This window comes from Cetorhinus maximus, chromosome 14, assembly GCF_964194155.1.
Source record: "Cetorhinus maximus chromosome 14, sCetMax3.hap1.1, whole genome shotgun sequence".
NCBI classification, from domain to species: Eukaryota; Metazoa; Chordata; class Chondrichthyes; order Lamniformes; family Cetorhinidae; genus Cetorhinus; species Cetorhinus maximus.
The window spans coordinates 108,868,385-108,884,967 of NC_135892.1; the positions used below are offsets into that span (position 1 = coordinate 108,868,385).

The window sequence follows — 16,583 nt, forward strand, 5'->3', positions numbered from 1 at the left end:
GCATCCCTTTTCTCTGAATGGGCCTCTGTGAAGTGCCTTGGATGTTTCCCTGTATCAAAAGCTTTACATAAATGTAAATTGTTACAGCGACAGATGCTGAAGTCACTTAATCTATTTAAAAAATACTCTGTCAACTAGAATTTATTTAACTATTTAAAAACCTTATTCAATTCCTTATTTGTGACAAATAATGAGTAACTGTTTTCAGTAATGGAAGGGTCGGTAACCGGAGGACATTGATTTAGGGGAACTGGCAAAAGAACTAGAGAGGAGTTGAGTTTTTTTTACACAGCTAGTTATGATGATCTGAAATCCATTGTCTGAAAGGGCAGTGGAAGCAGATTCAACAGTGATTTTCAAAAGGGAATTGGATAAATACTTTAATGGAAAACATTTACAACATTACGGGGAAAGAGCAGGAAGAGTGGGACTAATTGAATAGCTCTTTCAAAGAGTCAGCATGTGAACAGTGGACCAAATGGCTGCCTTTTGTGCTGTTCCATTCTATGTAAATACTGAATCCATGTTTGCAATCTGTGATCACAAATTATGTTGTTCTTAAATAAACAAACTGGATGATTATTTGGGTGGAATGGATTAATAGAGGAGCATGAGTGAGATTCAACCCATGAATTCCACTGAGCACTGGAACTGTAAGAGGCATTCAGCAGTAAAAGTGCAAATGGTGCATTTCAAATATTTTGAATGTTCTGACGATAATAATTTCTGAAAATAAAAATGCTATTAGTAATTTGGTTTAAGGATCTGCTTGTCTTCATTGTGTGTGGAGGAGGAACTTTCCAATTAGAGTTATAAATCCTATATAGTGCAATCAAAATGCCAGAATCAACAATACTGTCCATTTAAATTGAAATTCAGGTGCTGGAAACTCTTTCGAGTTATCAACAGTCACAGATTGCAACTCTTTCAAGTACAATCACAGTTCTTGGTTTCCGGGAGTGGGACATGAACCCACAACCCTCTGATTCAAAGGCGAGGGTGCTATGAACTGAGCCACAGCTGACAGCAGTTCAGCCGGGCAGGAGGTGCTAATGAGTCCATCTCCCTCTTGTGGTAGGATATCAGTATTGTAGCTTACTGTTCTCTTTTCAGGAGTCATTTTAGATCTGTGTGCAATGTTTAACCCTTTTGCTCGGACAAACCTAAGTGGTCTATGTTAATCTCACAATTGTCCATTTTTTAAAAAACCCACAAGTCGATTTGTGTTGTGATCTATTACTACAGGCAGATGGGCAGATTGAACACAGTGAAAGTCTTTTCAAGCATCAGTTAAAAGTGAGAAGCTTTGTTTCATTTCTTCTATAACATTCTTGCTTTATTCTGACTCTTGCTGGTGCCTTGACTGTACAAGCCTGAATGGTGATTGCCAGTCAGCTATTTAACAGTATTACTTCCAAGCTGGGTCCAGTCCTATCTTCGCTCGACACCCACGCATCTCACTTTCTAAATCTGTCTGTTAAACACTGTCGCCTGTTGCGGGGGCATCTTGCCTCAGTGGCCAAATGAGAGTCAGTGTGCTAGAACTCTTAACAGCTGCTGTTCCAGACCTTGGCTTCCTGAGAACAACTTGCTGAGTTTGGAAACACCTCATTTAAGCTATGTTTGTTATTTATTATTACCATTAATATTAGATTAGGTTTTCTAGTTCCCTAGTTAAGCTTATTAATGCTCCTTTCCACCCTTCCCAAGAAAAAGGTTGCATGTTTTGTTTAGCCATTTGCATTAAGTTCTTCCACCCTCAGCCCGTTCCCTAAATCCTCGTGAATTGTTTTAAAATTTGCTCCCAGCCCTCTATTTATTGCTGTACCGAGTCCTCTTGTGTTATTTCCAGTCTTGCTCCCTAACCCGTGGCCCTTCTCGTGTACCTGAATCCATTTTCTGCCTGCTCCGTGTACTCCCTGCTCTTCAGCTCCTAAGAGTGTGAGGCTAAGACCAGTTTTCACCTCAGTTTTGCTTTTTTCAGAAAGAAAAATAAACCAGCAAAGCTGGTGCAACTGCAAAGTGTCCACGATGAATTTTCAAATAATCAAAAATAAACACCAAAAATCCTGGGAATGTCAGTGGTTTTTGCCGGAAGAAGGGATATTCATCTGGGTTCTGCCTCACTCTTTAACTAGATCTCTGGAATTTGCCTGAAGGCTCAGTGGGTAAGTGCAATGCCTGGCTTGGTACTGACCAGAACAGACCCATTTCCAGACTTCCCTAACTGCCTTATGCTGATTTAGCTGATCCAGGATTTGGTGTTCCTGATTTTCCCCCCTGTCCTCTAAGTTAACAAGCTTCACCCCACATGATGATAGGGGCAGTACAATTGGCCTCAATTTCCCTAGGCACAGAATTGGGAGACCTGGATGGGTGAGGGGGGGGTGGAGATCAAATGGTGCCCCTGCTTTTCATTAATATGAGCTGATAGTTGCGTGGCGGTGAGCATTAAGTGAAGAGAGGATCAGACCGAGCTGTGATTTCCTTCCTGCTTTCTATCTGTCCTCCCCACCCCCAATTCCCCCAACAACCTCTTGATGAAAATTGGCCATTTGTGCAAATGGCGGCTGAGATTGTGTAACTGTACAACATAGTTAGATGACTGATTTAGGGTGTTGTGATGGGCTATAAAAGTCTTCGTTTATACAGTATGGTGCTTCAGAGCATTATTAATGGGATCATAAATCTATTGTAATAGGCAGGGGTGTAACCTTACCAAAAACAAAATACTGCGGAGTACTGGAATTCTGAAATAAAAACACAAAATGCTGGAAACTCTCAGCAGGTCTGGCTGTTGGAAAAGGAAACGGAGGTAATGTTTGAGGTCAGTGAGCTTTCGTCAGAACTGGAAGAAGTTGATGATTTAACACTTTAAAGCAAGTGAAGAGGCAGAGAAAAGTTGGGGGGTGGTGGTGTGGAGTGTTGATGGGGAAGAAAGAACAAAAGGGAAGATCTGTGATAGGATGGTAAACAGGAGTGATTAAATGGCAAAATACTGCTGAAAAGAAAGACATCTTGCCAAAGCTTTTCATCTTGCGCTCATCAGGACAAATGCAAGAATGCCAAATTTCAAATGATCACAACTATTTATACTGCAGGAGAAAAGGGTGCTGATTGGCAAGTCGACTCTGGCTGAGACGTTGCCATGGAGAATATGTTCAAAGTTGTGATAGTAGGAGATTTTAACTTTCCACATATTGACTGGGACTCCCATACTGTAAAAGGGCTGGATGGCTTGGAGTTTGTCAAATGTGTTCAGGGAAGTTTTCTAAATCAATATATAGAGGTACCAATGAGAGAGGATGCAATACTTGATCTCCTATTAGGGAACCAGACAGGTCAGGTGACAGAAGTATGTGTAGGCGAACATTTTGGGTCCAGTGACCACAATGTCATTAGTTTTAAGCTAATTATGGATAAGGATAGGTCTGATCCTCGAGTTGAGATTCTAAATTGGAGAAAGGCCAATTTTGTGGAAATGAGAAAGGATCTAGGAAGAGTGGATTGGCAAACGTTGTTTTCTGGCAAGGATGTGTTCAGTAAGTGGAAGGCATTCAAAGGCGAAATTTTGAGAGTGCAGAGTTTGCATGTTCCTGTCAGGATTAAAGGCAAAGTTAACAGGCATAGGGAACCTTGGTTTTCAAGGGATATTGGCGATCTGGTTAAGAAGAAGAGGGAGGTAAATAGCAGGTATAGGCAACAAGAAGCAAATGAGGTACTTGTAGAGTATAGAAAATGTAAGAAAATACTAAAAGAAATCAGGAAGGCAAAAAGAAGACATGAGGTTGCTTTGGCAGATAATGTGAAGGTAAACCCGAAGGGTTTCTACAAGTATATTAAGAGTAAAAGGATAGTAAGGGACACAATTGGTCCCCTTGAAAATCAGAGTGGCTGTCTATGTGTGGAGCCTCACAAGATGGGGGAGATCTTAAACAGTTTTTTTGCATCAGTATTTACTCAGGAAACTGGCATAGTGTATAAGGAAGGAAGGGAATCAAGCAGTAGTTTCATGGAACATATAGAGATTAAAGAGGAGGAGGTGCTTGCTGCCTTACAGCGAATAAAGGCAGATAAATCCCCCGGGCCTGACATGATATTCCCTCGGACCTTGAGGGAGACTAGTGTAGAAATTGCAAGGGCCCTAGCAGAAATATTTAAAATGTCCTTAGCCACGGGTGAGGTGCCGGAGGATTGGAGGGTAGCTCATGTTGTTCCGTTGTTTAAAAAAGGCTCCAAAAGTAAACCAGGTAATTACAGACCAGTGAGCCTGTAGGCAAATTATTGCAAGGTGTTCTGAGAGATCGGATATATAATTATTTGGACAGCCAAGGGCTGATTAAGGATAGTCAGCGTGGCTTTGTGCGTGGTAGGTCGTGTTTAACGAACCTTGTAGAGTTTTTCGAGGAGGTTACCAAGAAAGTAGATGAAGGAAAGGCTGTGGAAGTTGTCTACATGGACTTTAGTAAGGCTTTTGACAAGGTCCCACGTGGGAGGTTAGTTCAGAAGGTTCAGACACTTGGTATCCATGGAGAGGTTGTAAACTGGATTTGAAATTGGCTGTGTGGGAGAAGACAGAGAGTGGTAGTTGATGATTGCTTCTCAGACTGGAGGTCTGTGACTAGTGGTGTGCCTCAGGGATCTGTACTGGGACCATTGTTGTTTGTTGTCTATATCAATGATTTGGATGATAATATGGTGAATTGGATCAGCAAGTTTGCTGATGACACTAAGATTGGAGGCGTTGTGGACAGCGAGGAAGGCTTTCAAAGCTTGCAGAGCGTTCTGGACCAACTGGAAAAATGGGCCAGAAAATGGCAGATGGAATTTAATGCGGAAAAGTGTGAGGTGTTACATTTTGGAAGGTCAAACCAAGGTAGGACATACACAGTAAATGGTAGGGCACTGAGGAGTGCAGAGGAACAAAGGGATCTGGGAGTTCAGATACATAATTCCCTGAAAGTGGCGTCACAGGTAGACAAGGTTTTAAAGAAAGCTTTTGGCATACTGGCCTTCATAAATCAAAGTATTGAGTATAGGAGTTGGGATGTTATGGTGAGGTTATATAAGACATTGGTGAGGCCAACTTTGGAGTATTGTGTGCAGTTCTGGTCACCTAACTACAGGAAGGATATCAGTAAGATTGAGAGTGCAGAGAAGATTTACTAGGATGTTGCCGGGTCTTAAGGAGTTGAGTTACAGGGAAAGATTAAACAGGTTAGGACTTTATTCCGTGGAGCGTAGAAGAATGAGGGGAGATTGATAGAAGTTTACAAAATTGTGAGGGGTATGGACAGAGTAAATGCGAGTAGGCTCTTTCCACTTAGATTAGGAGAAATAAACACGAGAGGACATGGCTTTAGGGTGAAAGGGGAAAGATTTAGGGGGAACTTCTTCACTCAGAGAGTGGTGAGAGTGTGGAACGAGCTACCATCTGATGTGGTAAATGCGGGCTCACTCTTAAGTTTTAAGAATAAATTAGATAGATACATGGATGGGAGAGGTCTGGAGGGTAATGGACTAGATGCAGGTCAATGGGACTAGCGGAATAATATTTCGGCACAGACTAAAAGGGCAGAATGGCCTGTTTTCTGTGCTGTAGTGTTCTATGGTTCTATGGTTCAAGCCTTGTGCCTTTTTTTGAATTACCTGAGTGCTTGCAGAGCCTATAGGTTCCCATTGCTTTCTCCAGGGCAGCACCTCAGCCAATCAGTCGACTTGCCAACCAGTCGACTTGCCAATCAGTCAGCACCCTCTTCTCCTGTAGTATAAGTTGTTGTGATTGTTTGAAATTTGGTAATCTTGTGTTTGTTCTGATGAGTGCAAGATGGAAAACTTTGACAACATGTCTCTGTTTGGCAAAGTTCAAGTTCTATAATACCAAGCGACTATTTATATGACAAGGGATGATGGTACAAGGAAAAGGGGAGGTTAAAGAAACCAAAGGAGGGTCTAGAGGAGCTGTGAATGGCAACAGAAGAACCACTACTAGCACCTGTTGCCTGAGAAAATGGAGCGCTGGTTGTGAGTTGAAGTTATTAAAATCAATGCTGAATCCAGAAGGCTGTAAAGTTCCTAATCGGAAGATGAGGAGTAATTTTATGTAGGGAAGAAAACTCCTGGCTTGTTCCTTCCTTACACTTCTAAGGCAAAGGGTCACAAAAAAGCCAAGTCACCAGTGAGTGACATCACAAGGCCTGATAGTTTAATGAAATGGGTGTTTATTTATGAACTGTACCAGAAATTCTCAACTGTCAGCCTGACTTGGAGCTGCTGTTGATTAAGAGAAGCAGAAAGCACATACTGCACAGAGTGCAGAAGGATTTACCAAGGTAAATTGGAAGCCTGCTGTAATAAAACACAGAGTGATGGAAAAATCAAAATATTTCCCGTGTTTTTATGATTGTGGAAATGAGACAGTCCCTGTGGTGACTGCCTGGGTAGATGGAATAACTGGACTATGAGTTTGTGATGCTGAAGTGTTATTAGTAACCTGAAGCTAGGCTATTTCAGTCCCTCATTTTAGGCACTAGGCTCTGCCCCTGCAGGTAATGTAGAGTTTAACCATGCAGCTGTCAGCTCAAGATTTTGTACAGTGCCCAGTGCAACGATTCCTATATCTTCGTAACCCTACACCCTAGCCCTTGGCAAGTCGTGTCCATGATATAAGTTGTCTCCAGGGTCAGTTTTCAATGTGGCAACATTACAGGCCACAGCAGTCAATAGTTGCTCCATTTTGGAAATATCACTCTTTGGGACGGTGTTAGCTATGTGGACGAAGTCGAGCAAGCCAATGAGTGAATGGCTCAGAGAACTTCCCTTTTTGGTAACTGCCATACAGAAAGCTTCATATTTACATTGGGATATATACTGACCTCGCTAATTGTAAGCAGGTTAATGGTGATGGAGTTATGATTCAGAAATAAAACAACACCCTGCGCTGACTTTGAACCTAACAGACAATCTGGTGCAACCTGCAAGCTTATTTTTTTCCATTAGGGACTGAATATTTCTCTGAAAAAGAGCCCAGCTAAGTCGTAAAATGCCCTCACGCCAAATGGGGAATATAGGAACAGGAGCAGGCCATTTATAAAAACATAAAAATTAGGAGCAGGAATAGGCCAATCAGGCCCTCGAGCCTGCTCCGCCAGTCAATAAGATGATGGCTGATCTGATGTGACTTCTACTCCACTTTCCTGTCTGTCTCCCATAACCCTCGACTCCCTTGTTAATCTAAAATCTGTCTAACTCAGCCTCGAGTATATACAATGAGCCAGCTTCCTCCTCTTCTGCGAGAGAGAATTCCAAACACTAACAACCCTCTGAGAGAAGAAGTTTCTCATCATCTCCACGTTAAATGGGAGCCCCCTGGTTTTGGAACTGTGTCCCCTTGTTCTAGATTCGCCCACGACGAGGGTCATCGAGTCTTTATGGCACATACAGTCTATGCCAGCATTCTGCGATGCAATCCACTCAGTCCCATTCCCTGCTTTAGCCCTGCAAGCTTATGGGAATCATCCTCTCAGCATCTGCCCATCAGCATCATTCAGCACCTTCAGCTTCTTCAGCCATTCAGTGAGATCATGGCTGATCTGCATCCTAACTCTTTGCATCCTACTTGGTTCAATATCTCTTAATACACTACACTGGCATAAATCTTATTGCAGATGTAAAGTTATTAGTTGAGAGAGAGAGAGTTCCACTCTTCTACCACCCTTGGCTGGAAGAATTGTTTCTTAACTTCTGTTCTGAATGACCTGGTTCTGATCTTAAGGATATGTCTCCTCATCCTAGAATACCCTAGCAGTGGAAAATGTTTTTATCTATCTACCCTATTGATTTCCTTCAAAAAGCTTAAATTTGCAACAAATCCCCTGAACCTTTGATGTTCCAGGGGCTATAAGTTTATGCAATCTCCCCTCATAATCAAATTCAAAATCCCCTTCTACTTCTGAATTGATGTTGCGGTCACTTATATTTGTCCGAATGTCCACCATTCCTGATCAGCTTCCGCATCTATTTGTTTATCCTTCTCTCACTAAAAGCCCCCTTTTTTTGTATCAGCTTGAAGTTTCATCCACTTCTGCTGGGAAGGGAGAGGTGTAGGGGAGTGAATCAGTCTTGTCCTCTGCTCTTGGCTCTTATACAGTGAATTATTTTGGAAACAAGCTTGTGTGGACTAGATTGGGCTTGGCTTTGATAGTTTGATTGACACGCATTGTCCACGATCAAACGTCAAGGATCAGAAGTTGGGCTAGGTTTTGGGTCAGCCTGTACATGTGAAAGTAACTATGACAGAAAATGACAGAGAAAATTGAAGATGGAGTGGTGGAGGGGAATGACCCCAGAGTTTAAGCAGCTCAGATAAGGGAAGGATTCAGCAATAATTGTAAGGTTCATGGCTCTCACGCATTTGCTGGGAAAGTGGTGTCACTCCTTCCAAACCTCAATTCACTTCAGAGTTAGTGTTGGAGACTGCATTGGGCCGATTGTACTTAACTTGAATCCCTACCACTCCTACTTGACTGTTGCCTGAATCCCTGCCTCTCCCTTCTTGGCTATTGCCTCCTGTTTTGTTAACCCTTGTCTTGCCCACAGGCGTGTGTCTATCCTGCACCAGGTTGCAGTTTAATCTGCTAATCCAGTGATCACTTTTACGACAGTTTCTTTTTGATTTGTTACCACAGGCCAGTGGTGGTAAGTGATGCAAGAAGTAGCAGAAGGACGTGGAACCATGGAAAAGTAGCTATTCCACTGCCCCAATCTTTTCTTCAGCAGAGTGACTCTACAGAAGCTAGCAGAAATGGATTCAAACACTGAGCTTGCATTGTGCATTGAGTCTCGATGTGTAAATGTGGCATAAACTAGCCATTACTGCTCTTTCTGAAGTCCAGCAATAAAGGTTATTGGTGTTTAAGTTCCTACAGGATTCATTAGTGTTTGGCAAGTTTTACAGCATTCTTGATTTGTTTTAATGCAAAGGACTGCAATGCTGGAACTCGCTGGGTAAATATATCTGTGGTGTGGAATGTGACATGCAAACTAGGAAGCTCCCAAGTTCATTCCTTGATCTATATTTAAATGAGTTGATCTCAGTTTAGAGGGGACATTACGATTTACATTATGTCACTTGCTAGGTAAGGGGAGAAATCATGCAGGGTACTTTGTTCACTGTTCATACAATTTTGTCTCATTTGGGATAATAGAGATAGCAAGTGTGTATGTCTATAAGTGTGCGTGTGTGTCTGTTTGTGTTTATCCCATATTTCTAGCAGTGGGTTTTAAAACTATGGGGCAGCCTTCCATATGGTTCCTTAAGACAAAAGTTTGCACTGTGGTTGTCAGCTGTGTAGAGTGTTAAAACCAATTCCAGTGCAAAGCATGAGGTAACTGGCATAACGCAGATTGTTGGAATAGGTTTAACTTGATGTGTGAACCGTAACCATACGGAAAGTACAGAGGTGATCTAAAAAAGGGAATAACAAGGGCAAAGAGAGAATATGCAAATCATTTAGCAGATGACATAAAAGGAAATCTAAACGCTGCTGATAAACTTAGAAATAGTGAAAAGTAGTCAAAGGAAGGGCTGGGTCAACTAGGGACCCAAAAGGAGATGGATATTCTTTTTGAGGCAGAAGTACTAAATGAGTGCTTTCCATCTCACTTCACTAGAGAAATGGATGCTGCCAATGTAGCAGTAAAGGAGGAGGCAGTAGTGATATTGGTTAGGATCAAAATAGGTAAAGAGGAGCTTCTTAAAAGATTAGCAGTTCTCAAAATAGATAAGTCACCTTGTCTAGATGGAATGCATCCTAGGTTACTGAAGGAAGTAAAGAATTGTAGAGGCTCCGGTCACAATTTTCCAGTCCTCCTTTGATGTCAGACTGGTGTCAGTGGACTAGAGGATTGAAAATGACACAAGTGTTTAAGAAAGGGAGGGGGATAAACCCTGCAACTATAGGCCAGTCAGCCTAACGTTGATGGTGGGGAGCTTTTAGAGATTGTAATCCAGGACAAATTAAAATCAGCACCCATTTGTTAAGGGAAAATGTTTGTTACGGTAGAGACGTTGATTTTGTGCGTCTGGACTTCATAAGGTTTTTGACAAAATACTACATGATAGACTTGCTAGCAAAGTTAAAACCCATAAGATTACAGAAATGGTGGCAGTGTGAATACACAATTGACGTGGGGACAGACAACAGACAGTAATGATGGAATAGTTTTTCAGGCTGGGGGGGAAGTATAAAGTGGTGTCCCCAGGGTTTGACTTTAGGAGCACTGCTCTTTTTGATAAATGTTAATGAACTTCGTTTGGCATAATGTCAAAGGTTACAGGTGACACAAAACTCAGAAATACAGTAAACAGCGAGGAGGACGCAGGGAGACTGAGGAAATGAGCAGACTCATGGCAGGTGAAGTTTAACACGGGTGTGAACGGATAAATGTTAGTAGTAAAAATGAAAGGCAATATGAACGAAATGGTGCAATTTTAAACGGGGGTGCAGGAACAGAAAGATCTCGGGGTGTACATACACAAATCTTTAGGTGGCAGGACAAGTTGAGAAAGCTGTTAAAAAGCATATGTGGATCCTTGGCTTTATTAATAGAAACATACGGTAGAAAAGCAAGGAAGTTTGGCTCATTTAGAGTATTGTGTTCAATTCTGAGCACCGTTATGTAGGGAGGATGTCAAGGCCTTGGAGAGAATGCAGAAAAGATTTACTAGAATGGTACCAGGGATGAGGGACTTCATTTATTTGGAGAGACTGGAGAATCTTGGGTTGTTCTCCTTCGAGCAAAGAAGATTAAGAGGAGATTTCATAGAGGTGTTCGATAGAGTGAATAAGGAGAAACTGCTTCCAGTGGGAGAAGGGTTGATAACCAAAGATTAGACGATTAAAGTGATTAGCAAAGGATTCGGAGATGAAGAAAAATTTTCTATCTTCTTTTGTATGTACTTATGTTGACAAATGGCTCTAGCAGCAGGCCTGAAACTAGGATCTGAACAGAGTGGAGTATTCAAGCTGACATCTCGCCAATCTGACAGCACAATTCGGTGCTCTTGACCTTACAGCCCTAGTTTTCCGCTCTTAAGAATTGCAGATTTTAATCTATGCTTGCTCTCATTCTCACTTTCCCTCTTTTGTCCTTAGGGTAGTTAAAGAGAAGCCCAAACCACAGAGTATAGCTGGAAAGAGCACCCAGTCGGCCCCTATTCAGCATTCCTTCCTCACCGATGTATCTGATGTGAAGGAGATGGAGAGAGGGTTGCTCAGCCTTCTAACCGACTTCCACTCTGGAAAGCTTCAAGCCTTTGGTAAAAGATTTTTTTGTGACATTACAAGATTCTCCTTCAAAGCACAAGCTGGGTTTCACTACTTGATTTTTAACTTGGCTTGTTCTTCCCAGCACTGAAAGTTATTACCTCCAAGTGGTGTTGAGCTCTGTTCAGCAAGAACCCAGCTGGAAACGCGCTACACCTGATCAGAAGATTGTATATGTGTGCAATAGTATGTCCAAAATACCCCATCCTACCTTTGTGGAGATTTCTCCCCCCACTACTCCTTGGTTTGTATCAGCGTATGGCCCCTCATACGCTCCATTTGTGGGTCTTGACAGTGAATGACAGTAGTCTATTTGCTGGTGAGCCACCATTAAGGCCACTTCCGTTTCCCTCCAGCATCCACACACATAGTGATTTTCCAGCTAGGTCTCTGGATGAATCTTGGAAGTACAGGCACTGTGGCTGAACAGCAGATGTAATATACTTGGATTTTCAAAAGGCCTTCGATATGGTACGCATAATAGGTTCCTGGCTAAGGAACTTTCGGGAAACAAGTAGCAAAATGGATAGCAAAAAGTAACTAGAGGACAGAGGTAAGGGTTAAAAGAAATTAGTTTATCTTGCAGAAGTTGGGAACCATTGTTCCACAGGGATTAGTGCTAGGATCACTCTTGTTCATCATTCACAATGAATTAATTTGGCCCCACTCATCATCCTGTTCCCAGCTTCCAATGTTTCTGTTTTTCTAATCGTTGCACTCCACCTCTCTGACTCTTGGGGGCTTGTTTGTTTTCTCTGTTGTCGCAGGCAACGAGTGTTCCATCGAACAGATGGAGCACGTGCGTGAGATGCAGGAGAAGCTAGCTCGCTTGCACTTTGACCTTTACAGCGACCTCGACGAGCCAGTGGAGGAACAGAGGAACATAGCTCGGGACATGCACCTGGACAAATTGCTAACTAACGTAAGTCACGCTCAAAAGTGGCCAACTCTGCCGGGTTTGAAATGTTGGGGTCAAGCGGGAGCAAGGAGAGGGATGAAAAGAAAGAAAGCCCCTGCTGCCACACTCTCCTAGTGGATTAGCTAATTGATCCAATGAGTGCCTGAATCACAGACCCTGCAAGGTCACAGGTTTAGTAGGGCTAATTGATCTCAGCGATTGGATTGCTACAATTGGCACTGGTGTCCTTGAACTAGGGAAGGGGGTAAATCTCACAGGGCACTTTTCCCTATGCAGCATGGAGGGGTGCTGCCTGAGTTGTTCACTTCATCCGCTTCCCAGTTTTTCTAGTACAGTGTAGATAATTAGGGTAAAAACCCAATTGGTTCATTCTTGGGGAAAGAAACCTCCTGTCCTGATCTAGTCTGGGCCTATATGTGACTACAGTCCCACAGCCATGCGATTGACTCTCATCTGCCCTCTGAAGTGTCCTAGCAAACCACTCACTTGTGTCAAACCCTCACAGTGCAGTGGTTGAAGATGGTGGCTCACCATTACCGCCACCTTCTCAGGGTGACTAGGGATGGGCAATAAATACCATTGTTACCAGTGGTGTCCACAATCAAAGAATTAATTTTTATAAAAAGACAAACCTCCACTCTTCTCCAGCCACAATTTCAGCTGCTGTCTCAATCACAACCATGTTTGTGTTTTGTGCTTTGAGATTCCCACCTGTGCTCAGACTGCGCTGGGAAATTGCCCAGTCCCTGCTGCATGCACTGAAGAGGTCACATTTCGCCTGCGCACTGAGACCTTTGCAGGGTTTAGCCAGTCAGGGTGTAGTAGTTCCAAGTCCTATGATCAGACATTTGTTTTCCTTTTCTCTCCTGCAGTTGGAGGAGCTGAGCTCTTCGATGTATCCTTCAGCATGTGTGTTGAGCTGTTTTGAGTTACAAGGCAGCAGAAATGAACAAGATGGTGCCCAGGGCAGGGGAAAGAAAAGCTTGCCTTTCTATAGCACCTTTCGTGACCTCAGGATGTCCCAGAGTATTTTCAGAGCTTTAACACTTCTTAAAGGGCAGTTGCTGTTGTAAGCTAGATCCCACAAACAGCCGTGTGATGATCACCCCAGGTAATCTGTGCTGTTTACAGGATAAACATTGGTCAGGGTACTGTACTCCCAAGTGCTTCCCTCCCCAAAAAAAGGATCTTTTCCTGATGTCAGCTTCTTTCCCCCCTCTTTTAGCGGTGTTTACTTTTTTTCTCTTTTCCTCTCTGCTGTGTGGTATTCCAGGTTAACGTGAGCAGGCAGTCTGCTCCCCAGCCCCGCTCTGTAATTCTGTAATGCAGCTAGATCAGCTCAATGGGAACCTTGCTGCAGATTTGAATCGGAGTGCTGGAATTCAGACTGCAGAGGTGGGTCAGGGGGACGTTTAAGATGGTGGGCATTGGATCAAGTCTGAAGAGGGGAGACTGCAGAATGGGGACTGGGCTGAAGACCTGGAGGCTGAACCAGATTGGGAAGGGTAGGGGGGTGGGAATGGGATATGGTTGAGTTATACACTTTGTCTTCATGCTGGATAATCATTAGACCCAATATTAACGGAGAAAGCAAATCCTGGAATCACAGCTGTATTGCTGCTTCCATTTGTATGGCCCTGGGATCTTAATGGAGTTAAGATCCGTGTGGTGGACCAGGTTCAAGGGATGAATAGCCTTCTCTCATTGGCTCCTCTTAAGCACATGACATGATATCAAATGGTTACCAAAGACCAATACAAAAACCAGGAAGAACTCTACATTCATATATAGTCGTCAAAGATGGGAGAGGGATGGCTGGGGAAGGTGAATGTGAAGCATTGAATTCTTGGTCATATTCATCCTTAACCCACCATTTATTTCAGTCAAAAACTAAATTTGGCAGATAATCAAGATGTCCCAAGAGCATCCACCTCCTGAAGAACAGGTGGGAAGTCTATGTATAACACCATGCAAATACCAATTCACAACAGCAGTTGATTAGGAAATTGCAGCATGGTGCTCCCTTATTATGGACATTGTTCTCTGGATCTGCCCTTTTGCACTTAATACTTCTCAGTGGACGTTCTGGAAGCCACTTTTGTGAAGAACAGAGCAGTTCCCACCGATTATTACTGCTGTTGCTGTGCTCATCTTCACCCGTCTGGTCAGCATTGCACCCAGAAAAGCAACTGTTCTCAAACATGAGTGTGTTTTGCAAGAGTGGGATGAATCAGTTGTATAATAGTTGATCGTTGTGTTTAACTGGCTGGTGTACTTGGCAATGGTCCTCCTTGATTTTCTTTTGGAGTGGCTGGTGGATGAAATCTGCTGCTGTGGGAGGATGTGTGCCTCCTAGGGGAGGTGCCGAGCAGGTCTCTGATAATAGCCATAACGAGCAACGTGTTGGCAGCGGCTTCCAGGGAAATTCGAGGCAAATTTATGACAGGAAAGTGAAGTAGCACCGGACGGTTTGGAATATTTTATATTGCTAATTGCGGAGATTTTCACTTGGGTTGAAACCACCATTCATTCTAACTTTGGAAGCCCCCGTTTGGAAGGATGCTGTTGGACTCCCATCATTGTGCTTTAAAACATTCCACAGAGCTCCACATCCAGTGGTCCCAATAATGGGAGCCAATTGGGGAACTGCCGCTTCCGTCAGACCACATCCCAACCTAATTGTAGCCTCTAGTGTGGCTGCTTTGCTGTTGTTGACCAGCAAATGTAGAGCAGCAGCCCAGCCATGTGGCCCAAGGATAGGAGCTGACTCCGAATGGAACCGCCGCTGGCTTCCTTGGCTTGTCCTGATTCACGTTGGCCGCAGTCATGGAGGCCTGGCCCCAGTTGAATTGTGGAAGCACAGTGCTCCAACACTGCATGGGTGAGGGTTCCCATGCTGTGACTGGGTGTGGGGGTGAGAAGGAGAAAGAAACCGTTTTGAGCAGTCAGTGAAAGGATTCTCGTAAACCCTGCTGCCAGAAACCAGACCAGTTCTCAGACCGCCACCAAAATCCTTGTCCTTTGTCAGGTAATTTACCAAGTACTAATTATGGGTTTAACGGACTGTGTAATTTAAGTAAGATGGCTGCTGCTTTAATGAAAAGATTCTGGTGGGGGTGGTAAAGAAATCAAAATTGTGAGATCCCTGATTGAAATGATTTAAACTCCCAACAAGTGGAAGGACCGTGTTTTTTTTTTAAAAAGACTGCCTTGTTTTAAAATGTCTTTTCTGTGTTATAGCGGCATTCCCAGCAAAGCCTCTCTAACAGTATCCTTCATCGTGCTGTTAAGCTGGAAGTCACTGTGTGTGGAAGTGAGAAGGTGCCTCGCCCTCTGCTTTTCTTTCCTCCACCACTTCCTGCCACCCACCCCCCACAAACAGGAGTTTGTGTGACTCTTGCGGGAAGCATCAGGGTACAGGAGAGGGGCGAGCCCCACGGGCAGGCTGGCTCATCACCCCGCTGGTGTTCGTTGGCATCCAACAGGGAATGGGCTGAATGAATCTGGTGATTGCTGGGGCCAGACATCCTAATTTTCTCTCACTCCATTCACCATAATGCTTTACTGAGCTTGGGCAGCCGATACATGCTGTTGGTGTACCAGTGAAATCCAAGTTTTATTGCACGCTACTGTGTTTACAATTCATGCAAGTGCAATTGTGGAAGAGTGCCAATTACTTACTCTGCCCTGGAGATTGTGAGTGAGCGTGTGTGTTTGTGCGTGTACCTATCTGCACGGATTTGTATAGTACCTTTCAAATGTGCCACCTATTTTATATCAAAAGTGCAGCGTGAATAGCGATTTTATTTTGATTTTCTGTAAGGTGGTCCTTTGAGTTGGGAGAGTTGTCTAATTACAAACGATCCTGAAGTTGGAATGGAGGTCACCTGGCAAATTGAGCACTGCTAACCTTAAACCCGGACAGCCCAATGAGAGGTTTAGCTCCTCAAACTGAACAAACTGAAGCACGGTGCTCGCTGCTCCCTCCTTGCAAGTTAGACATGAGGTGAGGGAATGATCGCCAGTCTGCTTGCTGGATGCAGCACAGGCAGGGGATGGGGTCTGATCCACGCAGCACTGCTCCCACTGGTTTGTTTCTTGTGTGTTCTGGCTGTCTGTATTCTATAGGCTCATATCAGATTATTGCATAATGAAGCATTAAAATTAAATGTGTTTGACTCTCCTTTTTGAGTTTTATCTTTGGTTCCCTGTGTCCGCACCCAGTGCATGAGACGAAACCATCACTCAGTTATTACCAGGTGCAGCATGTGGGTCAAACAACAACTTGCATTTATATGGTGCCTTTAATGTAACAACGTTAGGGAGGTCGTTGCTGG

General features: G+C 43.5%; 1 protein-coding gene across 2 annotated transcripts in view; it reads left to right on the forward strand.

Moving 5' to 3' along the window:
- Positions 1-16,429, forward strand: part of ccdc28a (coiled-coil domain containing 28A) — a 30,535-nt gene extending 14,106 nt beyond the window's left edge. Inside the window, exons 3-6 of one of the 2 annotated variants that reach the window (XM_078557466.1) lie at positions 11,157-11,320; positions 12,095-12,249; positions 13,119-13,141; positions 14,130-16,429. In XM_078557466.1, the coding sequence (XP_078413592.1) occupies positions 11,157-11,320; positions 12,095-12,249; positions 13,119-13,141; positions 14,130-14,184 (397 nt within the window). In that variant the 3' untranslated portion in view covers positions 14,185-16,429. Of the gene's footprint in view, positions 1-11,156; positions 11,336-12,094; positions 12,250-13,118; positions 13,142-14,129 lie in introns of both variants that reach the window. The other variant, XM_078557465.1, reaches the window with a different exon arrangement.
- The last annotated feature ends 154 nt before the right edge of the window (positions 16,430-16,583 follow it).